Raw genomic sequence first — 18226 nt, 5'->3', positions numbered from 1 at the left:
TTCCCATATTCCAGATCAAAACCTGTTTGGTGTCACCTTGAGCTAACTTGCTCCCAAGTGGTGAAGCTATGATTCAATCCAAGTCTGACTGAATCAGAGAAAACTTCCCCCACACCCAGGCCCCCTCTAATGAAAATGACCACCCACTCGCCATGAGGCCTACAGGCTCAGCGAGTCTGCCAAAAGCATCAAATGATGGACTGAAATGGACAGCTTGTATTGGGTTAGTTGACACTCTGTCCTGTCCAGGGCTGGGCATATCCATTTGCCTGGGGCACCAAGTCTGTGCAGGAGGTTTAAAATGTGTGTGGACATTCTCTGTTGCTTATTCACTATTTCAGTGTTCTGGGGAAAGAACCAAACTTATTATGAAACTCCTAACCCTGGAAGGCCAAAGGTATTCCAAAGGCCACCTGCTATTACTTTTTTATATAAACAAAGAGCTCCGGTTTATTAAACTACTTATTTATTTATAATTCTACATGAGTAATGAGGTTACTGGCTACTATTATAATTATTATTCACCTATAATAATGTTTATTAATAACAACGTGTACTTATTACCTAACGATAATATTTATTAAGCATCTGCGTGGGCCAGAGACCATGTGAGACCCCTTACATCAAATATCTTCTTTAATTTTCACAACTCTTAGAGGTGTTAGCTCTATTTTAATGTGAAGAATTGACATTGAAACAGACTAAATAATTTAAGAGGTATCATCAAAGAGATGGTGACACTGGAACACAGAGCGACGCCACGAAGTCTTCTCAGCTGCAGAAGTAAAAGATCCTGCCCCTGACGGAGAGCCATGGGCCATTTGGCTGTAGTCACGAGCAGTCTAACGTGTGGCTAAGAGCACATGCGTGAGGGTCAGGGAACCCTCAGTTTGTATGCCACCTCTTCCACTTATTAAGTGAAATAATAATGATAATAACAACAACACTTAGATCGACATTCATTGAGAAATTGCATTGGAAAATGCACTAAACTTGACACTGAATATGGACTGTGACATCTAATCCCCATAGCAACCCCATCAGTGTTCCCGTTTTTCACAAGCAGGAACTAAGGCTTAGAAAGGTTAGGTAACTTGCCTAAGATATCCAACTGGGGAAGTTCAGATCCCAGATGGGAACCCAGGCATTCCAGCACCAGAACCTGGGCTCTTGGAGCTCAGCTGCTTTGAGCAGGGCCCCTGACCCTTGTATAGGTCTGTCTTCTCACTTATGAAGTGAGAGGAATAACAACTACCTCTGAGTTTCTTGTGAGGATTAAGTGAAAGAATACTGACTAGCATGGAATCGATTTAGAATTAGTTGCTGCCAATCAAGTGAGGGAACAGCCCAGAAACCTGAGGCAAAGACACATTGGCATCAGTGACTCAAAGAAAAAACTCAAGTGAAGAGACCACACACGTGGCCCTAAAAAGAATGGGGCTCTGTCCCGGTCTACTTATTTGTGTGTAGTTCAGCAGAAGGCGGCAGGGTGTATATAAATGGCAAGAGTCACCAAGCCAGGCTCACAAAATTGCCAAGAAAAACTCAAAATGAGGAAGCTTCTTCTTTAGGAGTACATATTTCAGCCTCAGTATTAAAATAATAATAATAACAACAACAGCAATAATCCTGTCCATGAGCTAACGTGGGACAGTCTACAGTCATGAAGGGACCTTGGCTTTACAGGATGAAACAGAAAAGTACATTCAAGGCTTATTCTACCACGTGAGGCAAAGACAACAAAGAAACTGCTTTTACCTTTGCATAGGTTTTTATTCACTTCTTTATACTGAGCAAGGATTTATGGTGGTTTTCAAAAATTCATTAAAAAAACCCAGAAAATTAATATAAATTAGAAGGTGAAGACTAGCAAATTTTAAAGGGAAGGAATAAAAGACAGCTGGAAAGTGGATATGAGAATATATCCTGAAGGAAGTGATAAAGAGCAGAAAAATATCAACACACCATTCAAATGGCTACAACAAAAAATAGTGGCGTCACCAAATCTTGGACAGGATGTAGAGAAACTGAATCACTTATACATTGCCGGTGAAAATGCAAAATAATATAGCCACTCTGGAAAACAGTTGGGCAATCTCTTAAAAACTAAACACGCACTGCCACCAGCAATTCCACTAATGGGTACTTTCCTCCCAGAGAACTAAATGTTTATGTTCACACAAAAACCTGTACATGATTGATCATAGCCTTACTTACAACAGCCAAAAACTAGAATCAGCCCAGATGTCTTCAGTAGGTGAGTGGTTAAACTCTGCTGTCTGCGTGCACACTTACAGATGTACATGCATAACTCAGCAAGATACACTACTCAGCGATTAAAAGGAGCAAAGTATGTATACAACATGGATCAATCTTCAGGAAATTATGCTGGAGTGGTGAAAGCCAATCCCCAAAGGTTGCACACTATAATCCCACTTATATAATAATATTTTTTTAATGAGAAAAATTAATAGACAACAGATTAGTGGTTGCCAGGGGTGAAAAACAGTATTGGGAGAGGCGAGGAGGGAAGGCAGTCATGATTATGAAAGGGCAACATGAGGGATCCTATTGGTTTCAGAACCATTCAGTTTCTTGACTGTAGTGGTGAATGCATGAACCTACACAGGTGACAAAAATGGTACAGAAATTTAACATCACACATACTAGTGAATATAAGTAAAACTGGAAAACCTGAATAAGATGGGTACATTGTATCACTGTCAATATCAATTGAGCTTATAACACTATAGTTTCACAAAATGTTACCATTGGGCAGAGAATATAAAGTTTCTCTATATTGTTTCTTACAACTGAATGTGACTGTACAATTATCTCAATAACATTGTCAATTTGCAAAGTCAAAGAAAAAAAAGATCAGAAATCAATAAAATTGAAAGCAGGAAAATAAAGAAAACAAAGTTGGCTCTTTTAAAAATTCAATAAAAATTGCTAAACCCCTAAGAAGACCAACACAGATAAAGAGAAAGAAGATACAAATTATCAATATCAGCAAAAAAAGAGGGGGATATCTCAATATATCCTGCAGTCATTAAAAGAATAATCAGGAAATACTATGAGCAACTTTACTTTCATAAATTCAACAACTTAGAAGATATTCCTTGAAAACTGCAAACTGCCAAAACTTAGCCACAATGAAATAGATTATCTGAGTTGCCCTATAACTATTTAAAAAATGAATTGGTAATTTAAAAGCTCCAGAAAAAGGAATATATAAGCCCACTTTGTTTCCCTGGGGGAATTTTTTTCTTTTTTCTTTTCTTTCTTTTTTTTTTGCGGTACGTGGGCCTCTCACTGCTGCAGCCTCTCCCATTGCAGAGCACAGGCTCCGACCGGGGCATGAACCCGCGTCCCCTGCATCGGCAGGCGGACTCTCAACCACTACGCCACCAGGGAAGCCCCCCGAATCATTATTTTGTACACCTGAAACTAATATTATATGTCAGTTATAGCTCAAAAACATTTTTTTAAGAATTACCGCCTATCTTATACAATGTCTACAGAAAACAGAAGGTACTCTTACCAACTCATTTTATAAGGTCAGCATTACCTTAAATACCAAAACCAGAACATAATAGCTCAGACACACACACATACACACACACACACACACACACACACACACTACAGGTCAACATCTCATGAATTTAAGACACAAAAATATTCACACTTTAGGAGATTAAATCCAACAATGTATAAAAAAAGTAGTATACCCCAACCACGTGGGATTTTGGGGGGTTATGCGAGGCTAGTTCGATATTTTAAAAATCCATCAGTGTAATCCATATCAACGGGACAAAGAAGAAAACTCCAAGATGACATCAACTGATGCACAAAAAAAAAAAACACTCAACAAAATTCAACACACATTCATGATAAAAATGTTGAGTACACTTCGACCAGAGAGAAATTTTTTCAACCTCCTAAACAACATCTATGAGGACTTAACATCATGCTTAACGGTGAAAGATTGAATGCTTTTCCTCTAAGATGGGAGACAAAGCAAGGTAGCCTGCTCTCACCAATCTTATTTAACATAGTACTAAATATCCTTGCCACTAAAATTAGGTAAGAAAATAAAGGTTAAAAAAAAAAAAGGAAGAAATAAAACTGCCTTTTTTGCAGAAGGTACGGCTATCTACACAGGAAGCTCTAAGTAATCTACTAAAAAAGCTCCTAGAACTAATAATTGAGTTTTAGTAAGGACACAGGGCATGCAATCAACTCAAAAATCAGTTGCATTTCTGAATACTGACTAAACAAATGCAAATCAAAATCAAAAGTGGAATACAATTTTTATTGCTTCAAAAAAAGGAAACACTTAGGTATAAATCCTCAAAAAACCTGATGGAGAGAATCTGTATGATGAAAACTATAAAATACTGTTGGATGAAATCGAAGGAAATCTAAATGGTTGGAGAAATCTACCACATTCATGGACTGGAAGACTGAGTGCAGTAAAGATGTCAGTGCTCGCTCAACCGATCTATAGGTTAAACACAATTCCTACCAAAAATCTCAGCAAGTTTATTTGTAGACATAGACAAACTTATTCTAAGACTAACATGAAAAGAGGAAAGCCCTAGAGTAACCAAAATGGTTTTGAAAAAGAAAAACAAAGTGCAAGGAAATCACTTTTCTCAATGTGAAGGCTTACTATATAGCCGCAGGAATCAAGACAGTATGACAGACTGGCAGAGCAACAGACTCAGAGACCAGTGGAGCAGAATAGAGAACCCAGAAATAGATCCACACAAATACGTCCAATTAATATCTGACAAAGGCGCAAAAGCAGTTCAGTGGAGGAGGGATAGCCTTTTCAGCAGATGGTGCTGGAGCAACCAGAAATCCATTGGCAAAAAAAATAAAGCCCAACCTAAACCTCACATCTTGTACAAAAATTAAACTCGAAATGTAACATAGCCTTAAATCTAAAATGTAAAACTAAAACGCTTCTACAAAAAACATAGGAGAAAATCTGTAAGGCCCAGGACTAGGCAAAGGGTTCTTAAACTTGTCACCAAAAACATAACACATAAGAGGAAAAACTGATAGATTGGACTTCATCAAAATAGAAAGATGGGGGCTTCCCTGGTGGTGCAGTGGTTAAGAATCGGCCTGCCAATGCAGGGGACACAGGTTCGAGCCCTGGTCCGGGAAGATCCCACGTGCCGTGGAGCAACTAGGCCCGTGCACCACAACTACTGAGCCTGCCCTCTGGAGCCCATGAGTCACAACTGCTGAGCCCGCGTGACACAGCTACTGAGCCCGCGCGCCGAGAGCCCGTGCTCCACAACAAGAGAAGCCACCGCAATGAGAAGCCCGCGCACCGCAACGAAGAGTAGCCCCCGCTCGACGCAACTAGAGAAAGCCCGCACGCAGCAACGAAGACCCAGAGCAGCCAAAAATAAATAAATAAATAATTTTTTTAAAAAAAATAGGCAAAAAGACCCATTACAGACTGGGAGACAATGTTCTTGAATCACATACCTGACAAACTCTGTGCATCTAAGATATATGAAGAACTCTCAAAACTCAACATAAAAAAGAAAAATCTGATTACATAATAGGCAGAGAAGTGCACAGACATTTCACCAAAGAAGATATAGGGATGGGAAATAAATGCCAAAAGTATTCAACAGCCACTAGAGAAATGAAAATTAAAACTGCAGTGATATCTCACATCTACCAGAATGGCTAAAATGAAAAGCAGTGATGACGCTGACAGGGATGCAGAGAAAGTGGGTCATTCATACATTTTTGGTAAGAATGTACATGGGTAAAATCACCCTGGAAAATACTTGGCAGTTCTTTCAAAACTAAAAATGGACTTACCATATGACCCAGTAATTGCACTACTGGACATATATCCCAGAGAAACAGAGACTTGTTTCTGTGCAAGAACTTATACATGAATGTTCACAGCAGATGTAGTCATAACAGCTCAGCTGGAAACTACTTGTATCTCCTTCAAAGGCTAAAGGGTTTAACAAACTGTGGTACATCCACACCATGGAACGGTGGTCAGCAACAACAAGGAGTAAACTGTGGATACATGCGATAACTTGAATGAATCTCAAGGAAATGATGCTGGATGAAAAAGGCCAATCTCAGAAAGGAGATGCATGATTCCATGTACACCACAATCAAGAAGTAATGAAACGCAAAAGGAGAACAGATGAGTGGTTGCCAGGGGTTAGGGACGGCAGGGGTGGGGGTCAGAGGTGGGGAGTAAAAGGAGACGGTCTTGTAGTGCCATACACTTAGGTGTCTTGATTGCGGTAGTCGTTATGCAAGGCTGCACGTGTGATACAACTGCACAGAGCGACACACACACACACACACACACACACACACACACGAGGGCTTATATTGCTGGTGAAATGTGAACACGTTCTACGGCTTGCATCAACACCACTTTCTTGGTTTTGATATGATACTAGGGTTGTGTAAGATGTTAACATTGTGGGGGACACAGATGGGGGAAGGGTACAGGGGACTTTGTACATTTCTCTGCCACCTCCTGTGAATCTAAAATTACTTCAAAATAAAGTTTTAAAAGTATGCCCCCAGAAGTCCCGTATAGGGAAGCCACATGTTTGATCCTAAGCTCACGAGAAGAAAACAATCAGAGAGGAAAAGTTATTAATTACATAGTTCATAGGTCCAAGGGAAGAAAAATAACCAGAGGGACCGAAAAAAAGAAAAAAAAAAAAAAAGAAACTCCAGTCTTCGTAGTAGATATGGAAAGAATTCCTCCTGCAGATCCTCATGAAAGGAGCACTCTCACTTGAATTTGGCTCTACAGTCCAGGGCGCTGAAGAACAGCCCTCCCCTCTGCTCCGTCCCTAGAGGTTCTTCAGTGGAAAGTGTGTTTACATGGTTGCATAAGATGCAATGACCAAAGTCTTACAGAACATGATCATTTTTATTAGCACATTCCAACACCAGGGGTGCACTGTCTGATAGGGAATGATCACGGTTAAGGTCAGAAACCTCTACAAAGGGAGGTGCTTTTTTATAGATGAGCAGAAGCCTGAAACATTTAAGTTTCCATTGGTATGGCCTCTCATTGTACTTGCTGTGCTTTTATGGTACCTCTGCTGTAATTGTTTTTCTTGGAATTTCCATTCCTCCCATGCAGATGCTTTGATAGGTGGTCATACCCCCAGCTAGGCAGGAAATACCCTCCCCACCCAACAGAGGGACAAAGAAACAAGATGGAGGCTCCAGGAGAGGGTGCCCTGTTTCACCAGGGCCCGAGCTCCCTTAGGGATTTGGGCCAAAGGCTCAGCTAACAAAGGAGTGGTCCTTCATCTCATGTTTGCCTTCTGTTTATATGGGCAGGATTTAGGTGGCAGGATGCTGAGTTCTCACCAAATACCATCTTTCTACCTCAAACCAAATTTTATAGTAGTGGCTCTCTCAGGGGTTTGCTTGTTTGCTCAGATCTATATAGAAAAGGCAAAAAGTCCATGTCCAGTGACCTTTTTGGATTTACATAGGACCCCATCTGCTGAACGCATTTGTAGAATTTTTAACCAACTAGCAATGAGTTCAAAGCTACCCATTCCATATCGACTGACCGACTATGATTTTTTTTTCGGGTCTCAGAAGAGTAAGTACTTGGCTTCCTCCTTTAAAGGGCTCTCCTTTCTAACAACTATCTCCATAGTTAAGGTATTGCTCACCAGTCCAAAAATGAACTCCCATTCCCTGGAAATCTGTAAAGTGCAAGCATTTGGATTAAGACGATGATCTTGCCAGACTTACGTGGAACTGGTCTGAGGTTGTTCAAATGCTTCTTTTGGGATTTTAAGGCCAGGGTTTCTCTTCTTGCCTGTTGGGAAAGATGGAAGAATAAAGTTAAGGTCTGAATCACAACATGAGAGCAGGGACAGAGACTGCAGCAGAAAAAAAGGACAGAACTGGGAACGCAGGTCTCATTTCCACATTCAGAACTCCACTTCCTACCAGGATGGCTGTGAATGACAAGCACCAGTGACCAGGCTGAGCAGAGCCTCCCAAGTGCAGACTGAGGTCAGGGATGAGGTTTTTCACCAGTGCAGGGTGCAGTGTCAGTATAGGGCTGCCAGTCCTCTTTACCCAGGAAGACCTGCCCTTTTCTCCCTGCTGGGAGTTCGGCATTCCAACTTCTTCTTTATTTTCTTGTACACAACAATGGTAATGGTAGACGGTGTTAGTTACAGGGTTGTTTCCTTTATAATGTCAGTCAGATGTACTCACACTTCTCTTAGTATACCATAGTTTTCTAAATTGATCTTTGATTAGCTGACAGAGTTAACCATGGAGGTAGAATAAAACATACTTTCCCACTGTTCTCCCCTTCCTCTTCTCAACCACCTGCCGTAAGTTAAAACACCTAAGCGAAGGGTAGGGTAATACTTATTTACTTTCTCCCCGTTCCAAAAAGGATTATGATAACAGATGGGCCCATGCAAGGAGGCTGTCGCTTCTTTGGGGGCAAGATGGGAACATAATCAATGTGTTTGTTCATCATCCCCGGGCTGAAACCACAAGAGAGCTTGGCTCAAATACTTTTGTTGATGGTTTAAAAGAACAGACTGAAAAATGACGGCTCAAGAAGCGATAGAGAATCCAGTCTTGTAAAGGCTCGGGACTTTCCTCATCTAAGGACATCCTGTATCTCTTCATGCTTGGCAGGAAACGCCAGAGCAGAGCTGGATACAACACCCGTGGGCTTACATTCTTTCTCACCTCTTCTCCACGTTGCAGGGAGCACTACAGAGCTGACACAAACCCTGCTTAAGGCTCTGAGTAGAGATCTGCAGCTGCGTAGAAGCTGCAGAAGTCATATTCTGTAGCCTCTTGCAGGAAAATGACATCCAAAGACTTCAGTGACTGCTCACCACCAGAGAGCCAGCAATGACACAGTCAGAATCAGAATCCAGGTCTCCAAACACTCAGGTGGGAACTCTTGCCTCTGTGCCACAATGGATGAAGTTTAGAGGTGACCAGAGAGAATGAGGTAGGGGAGTACGGGGTTATGAGTTTTTAAAAACCAAATGACAGGGGCTTCCATGGTGGCGCAGTGGTTGAGAGTCCGCCTGCCGATGCGGGGGACACGGGTTCATGCCCCGGTCCGGGAAGATCCCACATGCCGCGGAGCGGCTGGGCCCGTGAGCCATGGCCGCTGGGCCTGTGCATCCGGAGCCTGTGCTCCGCAACGGGAGAGTCCACAGCAGTGAGAGGCCCGCGTACCGCAAAAAACAAAACAAAACAAAAAAACCAGATTACATCCAGCTCCTTCACTCACCAAGAGACCTCCAGGGTCACTTTTCATCTGACTCTTGATATCCTCAACTATAAAACGGTGTAGTAACATCAATACCTACCATATCGGACTGATGTGAGAACCATGGGATAACACATATGAAAGAGCAATGAAATTATAATCATTTAAAAAAAACAAGCTGCACAGTCTCATAAAAGAAAATGAGTCATTTAAGAAACTCAGGAACAGGGACTTCCCTGGTGGTCCAGTGGGTAAAGCTCCACGCTCCCAATGCAGGGGGCCCGGGTTCGATCCCTGGTCAAGGACCTAGATCCCGCGTGCATGCTGCAACCAAGGGTCCTCATGCCGCAAGGAAGATCCCGTATGCCGCAACTAAGACCCAGCACAGCCAAAATAAATAAATAAACATTTAGAAACTCAGGAACAGAATTGGTATATTATCATAGTCCAATGTAATGTATAATTGTGATCTTTCTTTCTGTGCTTTCAAAATCCAGAAATCTAGATCAATTCTGCCAAGTTGCATAAAGCCAGGAAGCAACATGCTTGGCAGTAATCAACACAGAGAAAGCCTTTCAGACCCACCTTCACTGAGTGAAGTTAAGTCAGAAAGAGAAAAACAAATATTGTATATTAATGCATATATGTGGAATCTAGAAAAATGGCACAGATGAACCAGTTTGCAGGGCAGAAATAGAGACACATGTAGAGAACAAACGTGTGGACACCAAGGGGGGAAAGTGGTGGATGGGTGGGATGAATTGGGAGACAGGGATTGACATGGGTACACTGATGTGTATAAAATAGATAACTAATAAGAACCTGCTGTATAAAAAAATAAAATTCAAAAAGAAAAAGAACCACCTTCATCGTAACAGGTCTTCTCAGTTCTCTCCTCATTTGGACTTACCTATGCGTTTTACAAAAATTCAAAACTCAGCATTTACCTTCCTGTTCCTGGAGCTCAGATGGCCATTGAGCACATGTCACTGAGTTAGTTATTGACAATACACAGAGCTGTACTATGCTGGATCTGATTGTGAGAATCCAAGTAGATAAATGGCCTAATTCCAACAATTCCCATCCATGGGTCTCAGGCAATACATAGGGAAGGCTATTTTAAATGAGATACTCTAAGGAAGAATGAACAAGTTTGACTTGTCTAAACATCATGCAGATTCTAACACAGGTGACAGAGAATTCAGGTAATCCCGACAAATACAACCCTGCAGTTCTCACAGATAAAATGAAACTAAAATATATTTTTCCTGCAAAAAAGCCTCCCCAGATGCCATTTACGCAAGCCGAAAGCAAACATTACTCTTAAGTTTCTACATCTCTCTTCTTCATTTCTAACTCAGCTCTTACAAGATGGATGTCAAGAGAAATACCTATTTATGGAGGAAAACACCTTTGAAAAACTTTAACATAGCAGTGAATTATTACACCATAGGAATTAATTATTCGTAGTTCATTAATAGCAATCGGCTATTAAGCTATAACTAACAAATCATCAAAACGTCTATACGAAGAAATAGCAAAAGAAAGAAAACTTTTGGCACAGAGACTAAAGAAATAAATGACCCAAACAACAATAAAGTCTTGTAGGTGTGGGAAAAGAAGACCCCTGGTTCTCCTCTGACAAAAAAAAAAAAAACAAGAACAAGGGTTCCAGCAGACACAAAACCTAGTTGAATCACCATTAGAAAACACCCTGCCTTCATTTTTTAACAGTAAATAAAACAAAAATCACAAAGGCACGCACCAACATTCCATAATTCACTTACTTGACCATCACTGGAAGAACAGCCCCATAAAAGACCAGCAGAGGTACCTCTAATAAGGGTTTCAGGGCTGCTGGGAGAGCGAGCAGAAGAAAACCCCAGAGAAGGCTTCTTTACTCAGAAGACGGCACTTCAGCCGAGCAAAACGGAGCTGCACAGACTCCACCCCTCCTGCAGTGCCGATCACCCCAAACCTCTGCAAGTTTATTGTTCCCAGGGAAACTCCCACTTCAGGAAGGGAGAGTCAAAGTGGGTCTGTTTGAACACCAAGGTGTGACATTAAGCATTAACCAGACTTGGAGGAATAAATCTATAAAGTAATTCTGGATAGCACAGCGTTCTCCAGCTTTTCTATAAATGCCTCTTTCATTTCTTAAAGAAAGGAAAACAATATGTGATCAGTTTCCAGCTGTGTTTATTTCAAAGCAATCTGTTCCCCTTGGTAAGGCTGCCAACACCTGACTGTTAACATTTAACACTGTGTTAAAAAAAAAATTAAGGAGAGGCAGCAAAATGAATAATAAAACTAAGTGGCCAACTATGATAAGTGGCCTTTTTGCTTGACATTCAAAAGCAAAAATGAAAAATACGTCAGAAAATAGGCGCTATGTTATGTCACATGCTAGTAACAAGCCTTCTCAGAAGGAGAGAATTCTGTATACGTCTGCAGATCTCAACCAGCTGTGCCCTCTTACTGGCACAATCTGCAAAGGATAAAAACCTCCTTGGCCTGATGGGGCATATGTGGTACCATATTACATCAGCCTGTGTCACACCCATGCCTGTTTTCTCCAAAAATATTGTAGTCCTACTGCACACATGTATTGGCAAAATTCATCTTAAACCAAAGCCTTTCCCCAATGGCACTGGGGAAAAAAAGAAAAAAAACCTTGCCAGTAGTTAGAAAACATTTACCAAGCCACAGAAATGTTCACCAGCTCTGACCGTAGCGAAAATGATGGGGTACACAAGACATCTTGCTGGGCACCGCTCAGAGAAGCTAAGCACAAAGGGCTTCTCTCATGTGCCTTATTACATAAAACAGAAGATCGCGCTCCAGCGCCAACCCAAACAGCAAGAGAAACCAGAGGGGTGGAATCCGGAGGCTCTCCTGACACCTAAATGTTTGTCAGCCTGGCCAAGGGTCCGGGGACATGATTATGAGGGTTTACGATTATTGACACAGCTTTACAAAAGGATGGCTTTGCTCCCGGCTCCAAATTTATTTTAAAAATCTGTTTCCCAACGTGAATGGGATTTCCAGCCAAGTAACTGGCAACCTGAAGGCCCTGGCTGCCCTTGCCTTCATACTTGCATCTAGGCTTCAGTTTCACGGGTAGCTGGCACTAAAAGTGGCGGAGAAGTGTCATTAAATGTTATTAAGTCACAATGGTCAGATGTAAGGCAGCTCACAGAGCAGGGCAGAGTGAAGGGAGAACAGAGAGAGAGCTGGCTTAACAACAGTGACACGGAAGTGGACACAGAAAATTCCCCCAAACCACTGGATCTCACCCACCACTGAGAGTCCCACCAGGATGCCAGATTTCTTTGGAATTACATAAAATTTAGGGAAGGAAAGCTGCAAAGTTCATTTTAAAACGTGCAGTCATTTTTATTTCAAGGAGGCAGATGAATCTCCTGAAACAACAGCTTTACCTCCGTGTCCCTGGGCTCGGGGGCTCCAGCCCTCCTGTGGACAGGAGCGCAACCTTCTAAATTCAGCCCGTTTATCACGCGCCCCACAGAACCTTGCCAGACCTTCCCAGACACTACTTAAGGAGCACAGTCCACACCCACCAGCTTCCACAGGCCGGCATCTCGAACACAATACGAATTCAATGCAACTTCACTCGGGGGCTTCACTGGTGGCGCAGTGGTTGAGAGTCCACCTGCCGATGCAGGGGACACAGGTTCGTGCCCCGGTCCAGGAAGATCTCACATGCCGCAGAGCGGCTGGGCCCGTAAGCCATGGCCACTGAGCCTGCGCGTCCGGAGCCTGTGCTCCACAACTGGAGAGGCCACGGCAGTGAGAGGCCTGCGTATCGCCAACAAAAAAAAAAAAAAAAAAAAAAAAAAATCTCCTAGCTCTCAATGCAACTTCACTCAACTCCCAGGGTTTTAATTTAAAATGTCCACTCTACCTAAGATAGATCTCCACGACCGTCTTCCACTTATATTCCTCATACCTTGTCTCACAATCTCGAATCACTTCTGCATTTATGTGTTCGTTTTTGAATCTATTTATTACTTATTTATTATCTGTCTCACCCAGAAACGTTCAGCTACAGCAGCAATTTTGCCCAGGGCTTGTACACCGTCAGTATTTGTTGACTGAACATTTGTTGTTCTTTTCTCAGCTGTTTTGAATTTCGGTATTGAGGTCTTCAAAAATAATTTTAAATAGTGTAGTTTGTAAAAATACTGAATCACTGTGTTGTACATCTGAAGCTAATATAATATTGTATATCAACCATAATTTTTTTTAAAAAAAGCACAGAATGGAGTAGAAATAGTTCAACCTTGAGCATACGTAAGAGCTCGTTTTAAGTCCCCGCTGTGCCACGTAACACTGGGACCCTGAGGATGATTCTGAAACTCAGTTTCCACAGCGACAAGCTGGAGACGAGACTCTGGCTGCTGAGAGATTTAGTTGGCATAACCTACGGGAAGGAGTCCAGCACACAGCAGGTACCCACCGGATAGCAGTTTCTTTTCTCCCTTCCACGTTTGTGCTTACATTTTTAAAATAGGAATGAAACAGAATGTCCCCTCTGTGGGCAGGTTATTTCTTCAAATGCCATCTCTGTTCTCCCCCTCCTGTGTTATTTATGTGAAAATGACATTTTCAAACATCTCATCCATCTTGAACCGTATTCTCTTGGTTCCCACTGACTATGGGAATTGTTTAAGCTCTATAGGATCAGGATCTCTGAGGGCAAACCCTCAGAATCCATATTTTTTATAAAGGACTTCAATTTTTTTTTTTTTTTTTTAAATTATTTTTTTTTAACTTTTATTTTTGGCTGAGTTGGGTCTTCGTTGCTGCGTGAGGCCTTTCTCTGGTTGCAGCGAGCAGGGGCTACTCTTCATTGCGGTGCGCAGGCTTCTCAGGCTCTAGGCGCGTGGGCTCAGTAGTTGTGGCACAGGAGCTCTAGAACGCAGGCTCAGTAGTCGTGGCGCACGGGCTTAGTTGCCCTGCGGCATGTGGGATCTTCCCAGGCCAGGGCTCGAACCCGTGTGCCCTGCATTGGCCGGCGGGTTCTTAACCACTGCGCCAACAGGGAAGCCCAAGGACTTCAATTTTTGAGAGCAGTTTTAGGTTCACAGCAAAACTGAAGGGAAGGTACAGAGATTTCGCATATACCTTCCTGTTCCCATACATGCAGAGCCTCTCCCATTAGCGGCATCCCGCCAGAGTGGTGCATTTGTTACAAATGACGAACCCATATTGACACATCATCACCCACTCACTCTTGGTGTTGTACATCCTAGGGGTTTGGATAAATGTATACTATGCATCTATCATTACAGTGTCATACAAAGTAGTTTCACTGCCCTAAACATCCTGTTCTCCCCCTATTCATCCCTCCTTCCCCCCAACCCCTGGCAACCACTGATCTGTTTACTGTATCTATAGTTTTGCCTTTTCCAGAATGTTATATAGTTAGAATCATACTCTGTGTGTGTGTGTGTGTATAGCCTTTTCTGATTGGCTTATTTCACTTAGTAATATGCATTTAAGATTCTTCCATATCTTTTCATGACTTAATAGTTCATTTCTTTATAGCACTGAATAATATTCCATTGTCTGGATATACCACAGTTCATTAATCCATTCACCTACTGAAGTGCATCTTGGTTGCTTCCAAGTTTTGGCAATTATGAATAACGCTGCTTATAAACATCTGTGCGCAGGTTTTTGTACGAACGTAAGGAGTGTCACTGCTGTATTGAGAGAGCTAGAGAATAAGACAAACCAATTCCTGTAACATCAGAGAGCATGTGTGATGTGCAGTAAAAGTATCGCACCATGAATACACAGGATGTTCAAAGAGGGAGAGAGAAAATCAGGCAAGGGAAATGAGAAAAAAAAGTCTCACAGAGGAAGTAGTATTTTACGTGGTCCTTTGATAAATGGTAGGATTTGAGGGTACATGATGGCTCATTATACTATTATGTCTTCTTTTTATATATATCCAATGTTTCCATAATAAGACATGAAAAAACAACAGTAGGATTCCGAGGAGGAGGAGGAGGAGGAGGAGCTCACGGTGTGGCGAGAAGGACATTGTGGCGTCTCAAAGGCTGTGACACGGAAAGACTGAAAGATTGTAGCTAACAATTTTTAATTTTCAGATTTAGGAAGAGAAGTCATCTATTTTTTAGTAGAGGAGTATCGTGCCATGTTGTGTTTTAAAAACAAATAATGTAACAAGATTAATCTACTATCTGCAGGGTGTTTTGGAACTGTGGTACACATGCACACACGTAACACCTGCATACACGCTCACAGGCCCACATACACACACCTTGGTGGTTTAAGCTGTTGGGTCTCTGCTCATATTTTCCCTGAAGTGTTATCATCTTTCTCCCCTGGTCAGTTGCAACACACTCAGCTCAAGTGTGTTCTCCTCCAGGAAACCGTCCATAAGAAACATGCAATAAACGACCCTTATCTGTGTGGCCACAGGACTCTACACATTACCTTCCGTCTTCCTTCTTACACTGCTTGATTGAACACACCTGCTCACCCGTCTCTTCCACTACAAGGCGAGCTCTTCAGAGCCGGACCCCATGCCTTACCCAGGTGCCGAGTAAGCACTAGACCCAAACAATGAGAGGCAGAGACCACGGCCACTTGGCTAATAAATTTAAGTTGCTGAAACTTCACAGAGGCAAAATCTATAGGCTCTGGTGACTTCCTGGGTAAGAAGTATAGAAGACCGGAAGCTAAGCTGCGGTAGTAACAGTGGTAGCAATCTGGCTCTTCCCCACCTAGATAAAATTAAGTAAAAAAGGAAAGGCCAGGTGGGGTGGGAGGTGGGAGAAGGCGGATAATGCGCTCCAGCCCTTAGATGTGCTAGGGATAAGCTGAAGGAACACCTGGCAGATTTCAAGCAGGCACACGGAGCTTCAGAGAGGGATGGCGGGGGTGGGGGTGCGGGGATATGAAAATCTGTGAGTGACAGAGAAGTAGAAGGTTGAATGAGACAGGCAGAGAAAGAGAATGGAAAGCAGCCTATGTAAGAACATTCTGAGAGAATGAGATGTAAATGAAGCATCAGCAAAGGACACCAAGACTCTCTGGAGGTGTCCAAGGAGAAAAACCAGCGAGTGCAGAGCAGCACCGTCCACTATTCAGAAAAGGTCCTATTTTCGAAGGATGAGAGCACTCAGAGTTTTCTTACAGCTTCCCGGAACTGAAGTTCTTTTTCCAGACCCGGTCGAGCTGAAGTATATGCTTAGTCACGTTAACCACTTGGTGCTGACTTTGTGCTTTTGAAAGAACCTAAAAGCAAAGCACAGCCAAGGCCCTCCCGTTGTGGTCTGGGGCCCAGTGAAAGCAGGGGGCGTGCGTGAGGGTGAGGCGGGGAGGGCCCACCGTCTGTACTCATCTCCTTCCTCGTTTACATGCCGCTTCATTCATGAGTCTTACCAAAAGGAAACGCAGTCACAGGGTGTTAAAAATACCGCTTTACAATAAAAATATGGCAGCAGTGGCAAAGAAATTGAGGGATGTGGCTCATCTTTTCAAAATGCATGCTCCATTCTGGTTAGGTTTAAAAATTGCACTTATATTTTAGAGAAAAATATTGAAATGTCTCCAAGTGCAATAATATGATTCTAGGATATGCTTCAAAATAATATGGGAGTGGGGTGGGGTGGAGATAGAGGTGAAATAAGCTAGTAATTGTCAAAGCTGAGTGATGGACACACGGTGCTCACTATATGTCTGTCTTTGAGTATGTTTGAAAATTTCCAAAATGTAATGATTTTCTTGAATAGCTACTGAATCACAGAAAATTCTCTTTTAATAGTTAAAAAAGAGGGATAGTAAGAAGACTGCATTTTTCTCTTGGGAGAAGTGGATTCTTTTTTCCCTTTGGTCTAAGATCACAATGTTTTTAAAATTTTTATTGGAGTAGAGTTGATTTACAATGTGTTAGTTTCAGGTGTACAGCAAAATGAATCAGTTATACATAGACATATATCCACTCTTTTTTTTTAGATTCTTTTCCCATATGGGCCACTACAGAGCATCGAATAGAGCTTAAGATCACAATTTCAATAGCACTGAGGTCACCTCCCTTTAGCCAAGAAAAACTACAGGGTCATAATTTTCATTCAACCAGCTGCTTGAAGACTAAGAAGTGCAGAGAAATACAGAGGAAAGTTCTTGATCTATATGTCTTCTAAGAGTGCTACCAGTACAGTCCATCCTGCTTCTCCCCCAGATTTACCTAATTTCTTTTAGTGAGCTGCATTCTACCATGATGTCATTGACCCATGTTGAGGTCACCTTGAAAAGGGGACTCTGGGGCTTCCCTGGTGGCACAGTGGTTGGGAGACTGCCTGCCAATGCAGGGGACACGGGTTCGAGCCCTGGTCTGGGAAGATCCCACATGCCACGGAGCAACTAGGCCCGTGAGCCACAACTGCTGAGCCTGCACGTCTGGAGCCTGTGCTTTGCAACAAGAGAGGCCACAATAGTGAGAAGCCCGCGCACCGCGATGAAGAGTGGCCTCCGCTTACCGCAACTAGAGAAAGCCCTCGCACAGAATCGAAGACCCAACACAGCCAAAAATAAATTAATTTTTTAAAAAAGGGGACTCTGAAATTCATCTCTGTAAGGTTGTTTTTGATTACCTTATATAATGTCTTCTTTTTCAAAAAATTTTATTTTTTATTGGTCTACAGTTGATTTACAATGTTGTGTTAGTTTCAGGGGTACAGCAGTTACCCCTGATTCAGTTACACATATATATATAGCTATTCCTTTTCAAATTCTCTTCCCATTTAGGTTATTAAAGAATATTGAATAGAGTTCCCTGTGCTCTACAGTAGGTCCTTGTTGGTTATATATTTTATATACAGCAGTGTGTACATGTCAATCCCAATCTCCCAATTTATCCCTCCCCCCCCC

At 42.3% G+C, this 18226-nt stretch overlaps 1 protein-coding gene across 2 annotated transcripts in view; it reads right to left on the bottom strand.

Annotated features, from left to right (window-relative positions):
- MAP2K6 (mitogen-activated protein kinase kinase 6) overlaps positions 1–18226 on the bottom strand; it is a 131965-nt gene that overhangs the window by 36260 nt on the left and 77479 nt on the right. For both annotated transcript variants that reach the window (XM_024761126.1, XM_024761125.1), the window contains exon 2: positions 7795–7861. In XM_024761126.1, the coding sequence (XP_024616894.1) occupies positions 7795–7861 (67 nt within the window). The remainder of the gene's footprint in view (positions 1–7794; positions 7862–18226) is intronic.

Source organism: Neophocaena asiaeorientalis, unplaced genomic scaffold, assembly GCF_003031525.2.
Source record: "Neophocaena asiaeorientalis asiaeorientalis breed wild unplaced genomic scaffold, Neophocaena_asiaeorientalis_V1.1 scaffold30, whole genome shotgun sequence".
Lineage (NCBI taxonomy): Eukaryota > Metazoa > Chordata > Mammalia > Artiodactyla > Phocoenidae > Neophocaena > Neophocaena asiaeorientalis.
The sequence above is the reverse complement of the archived record's forward strand: the minus strand, read 5'-3'. Positions and strand labels throughout refer to the sequence as shown.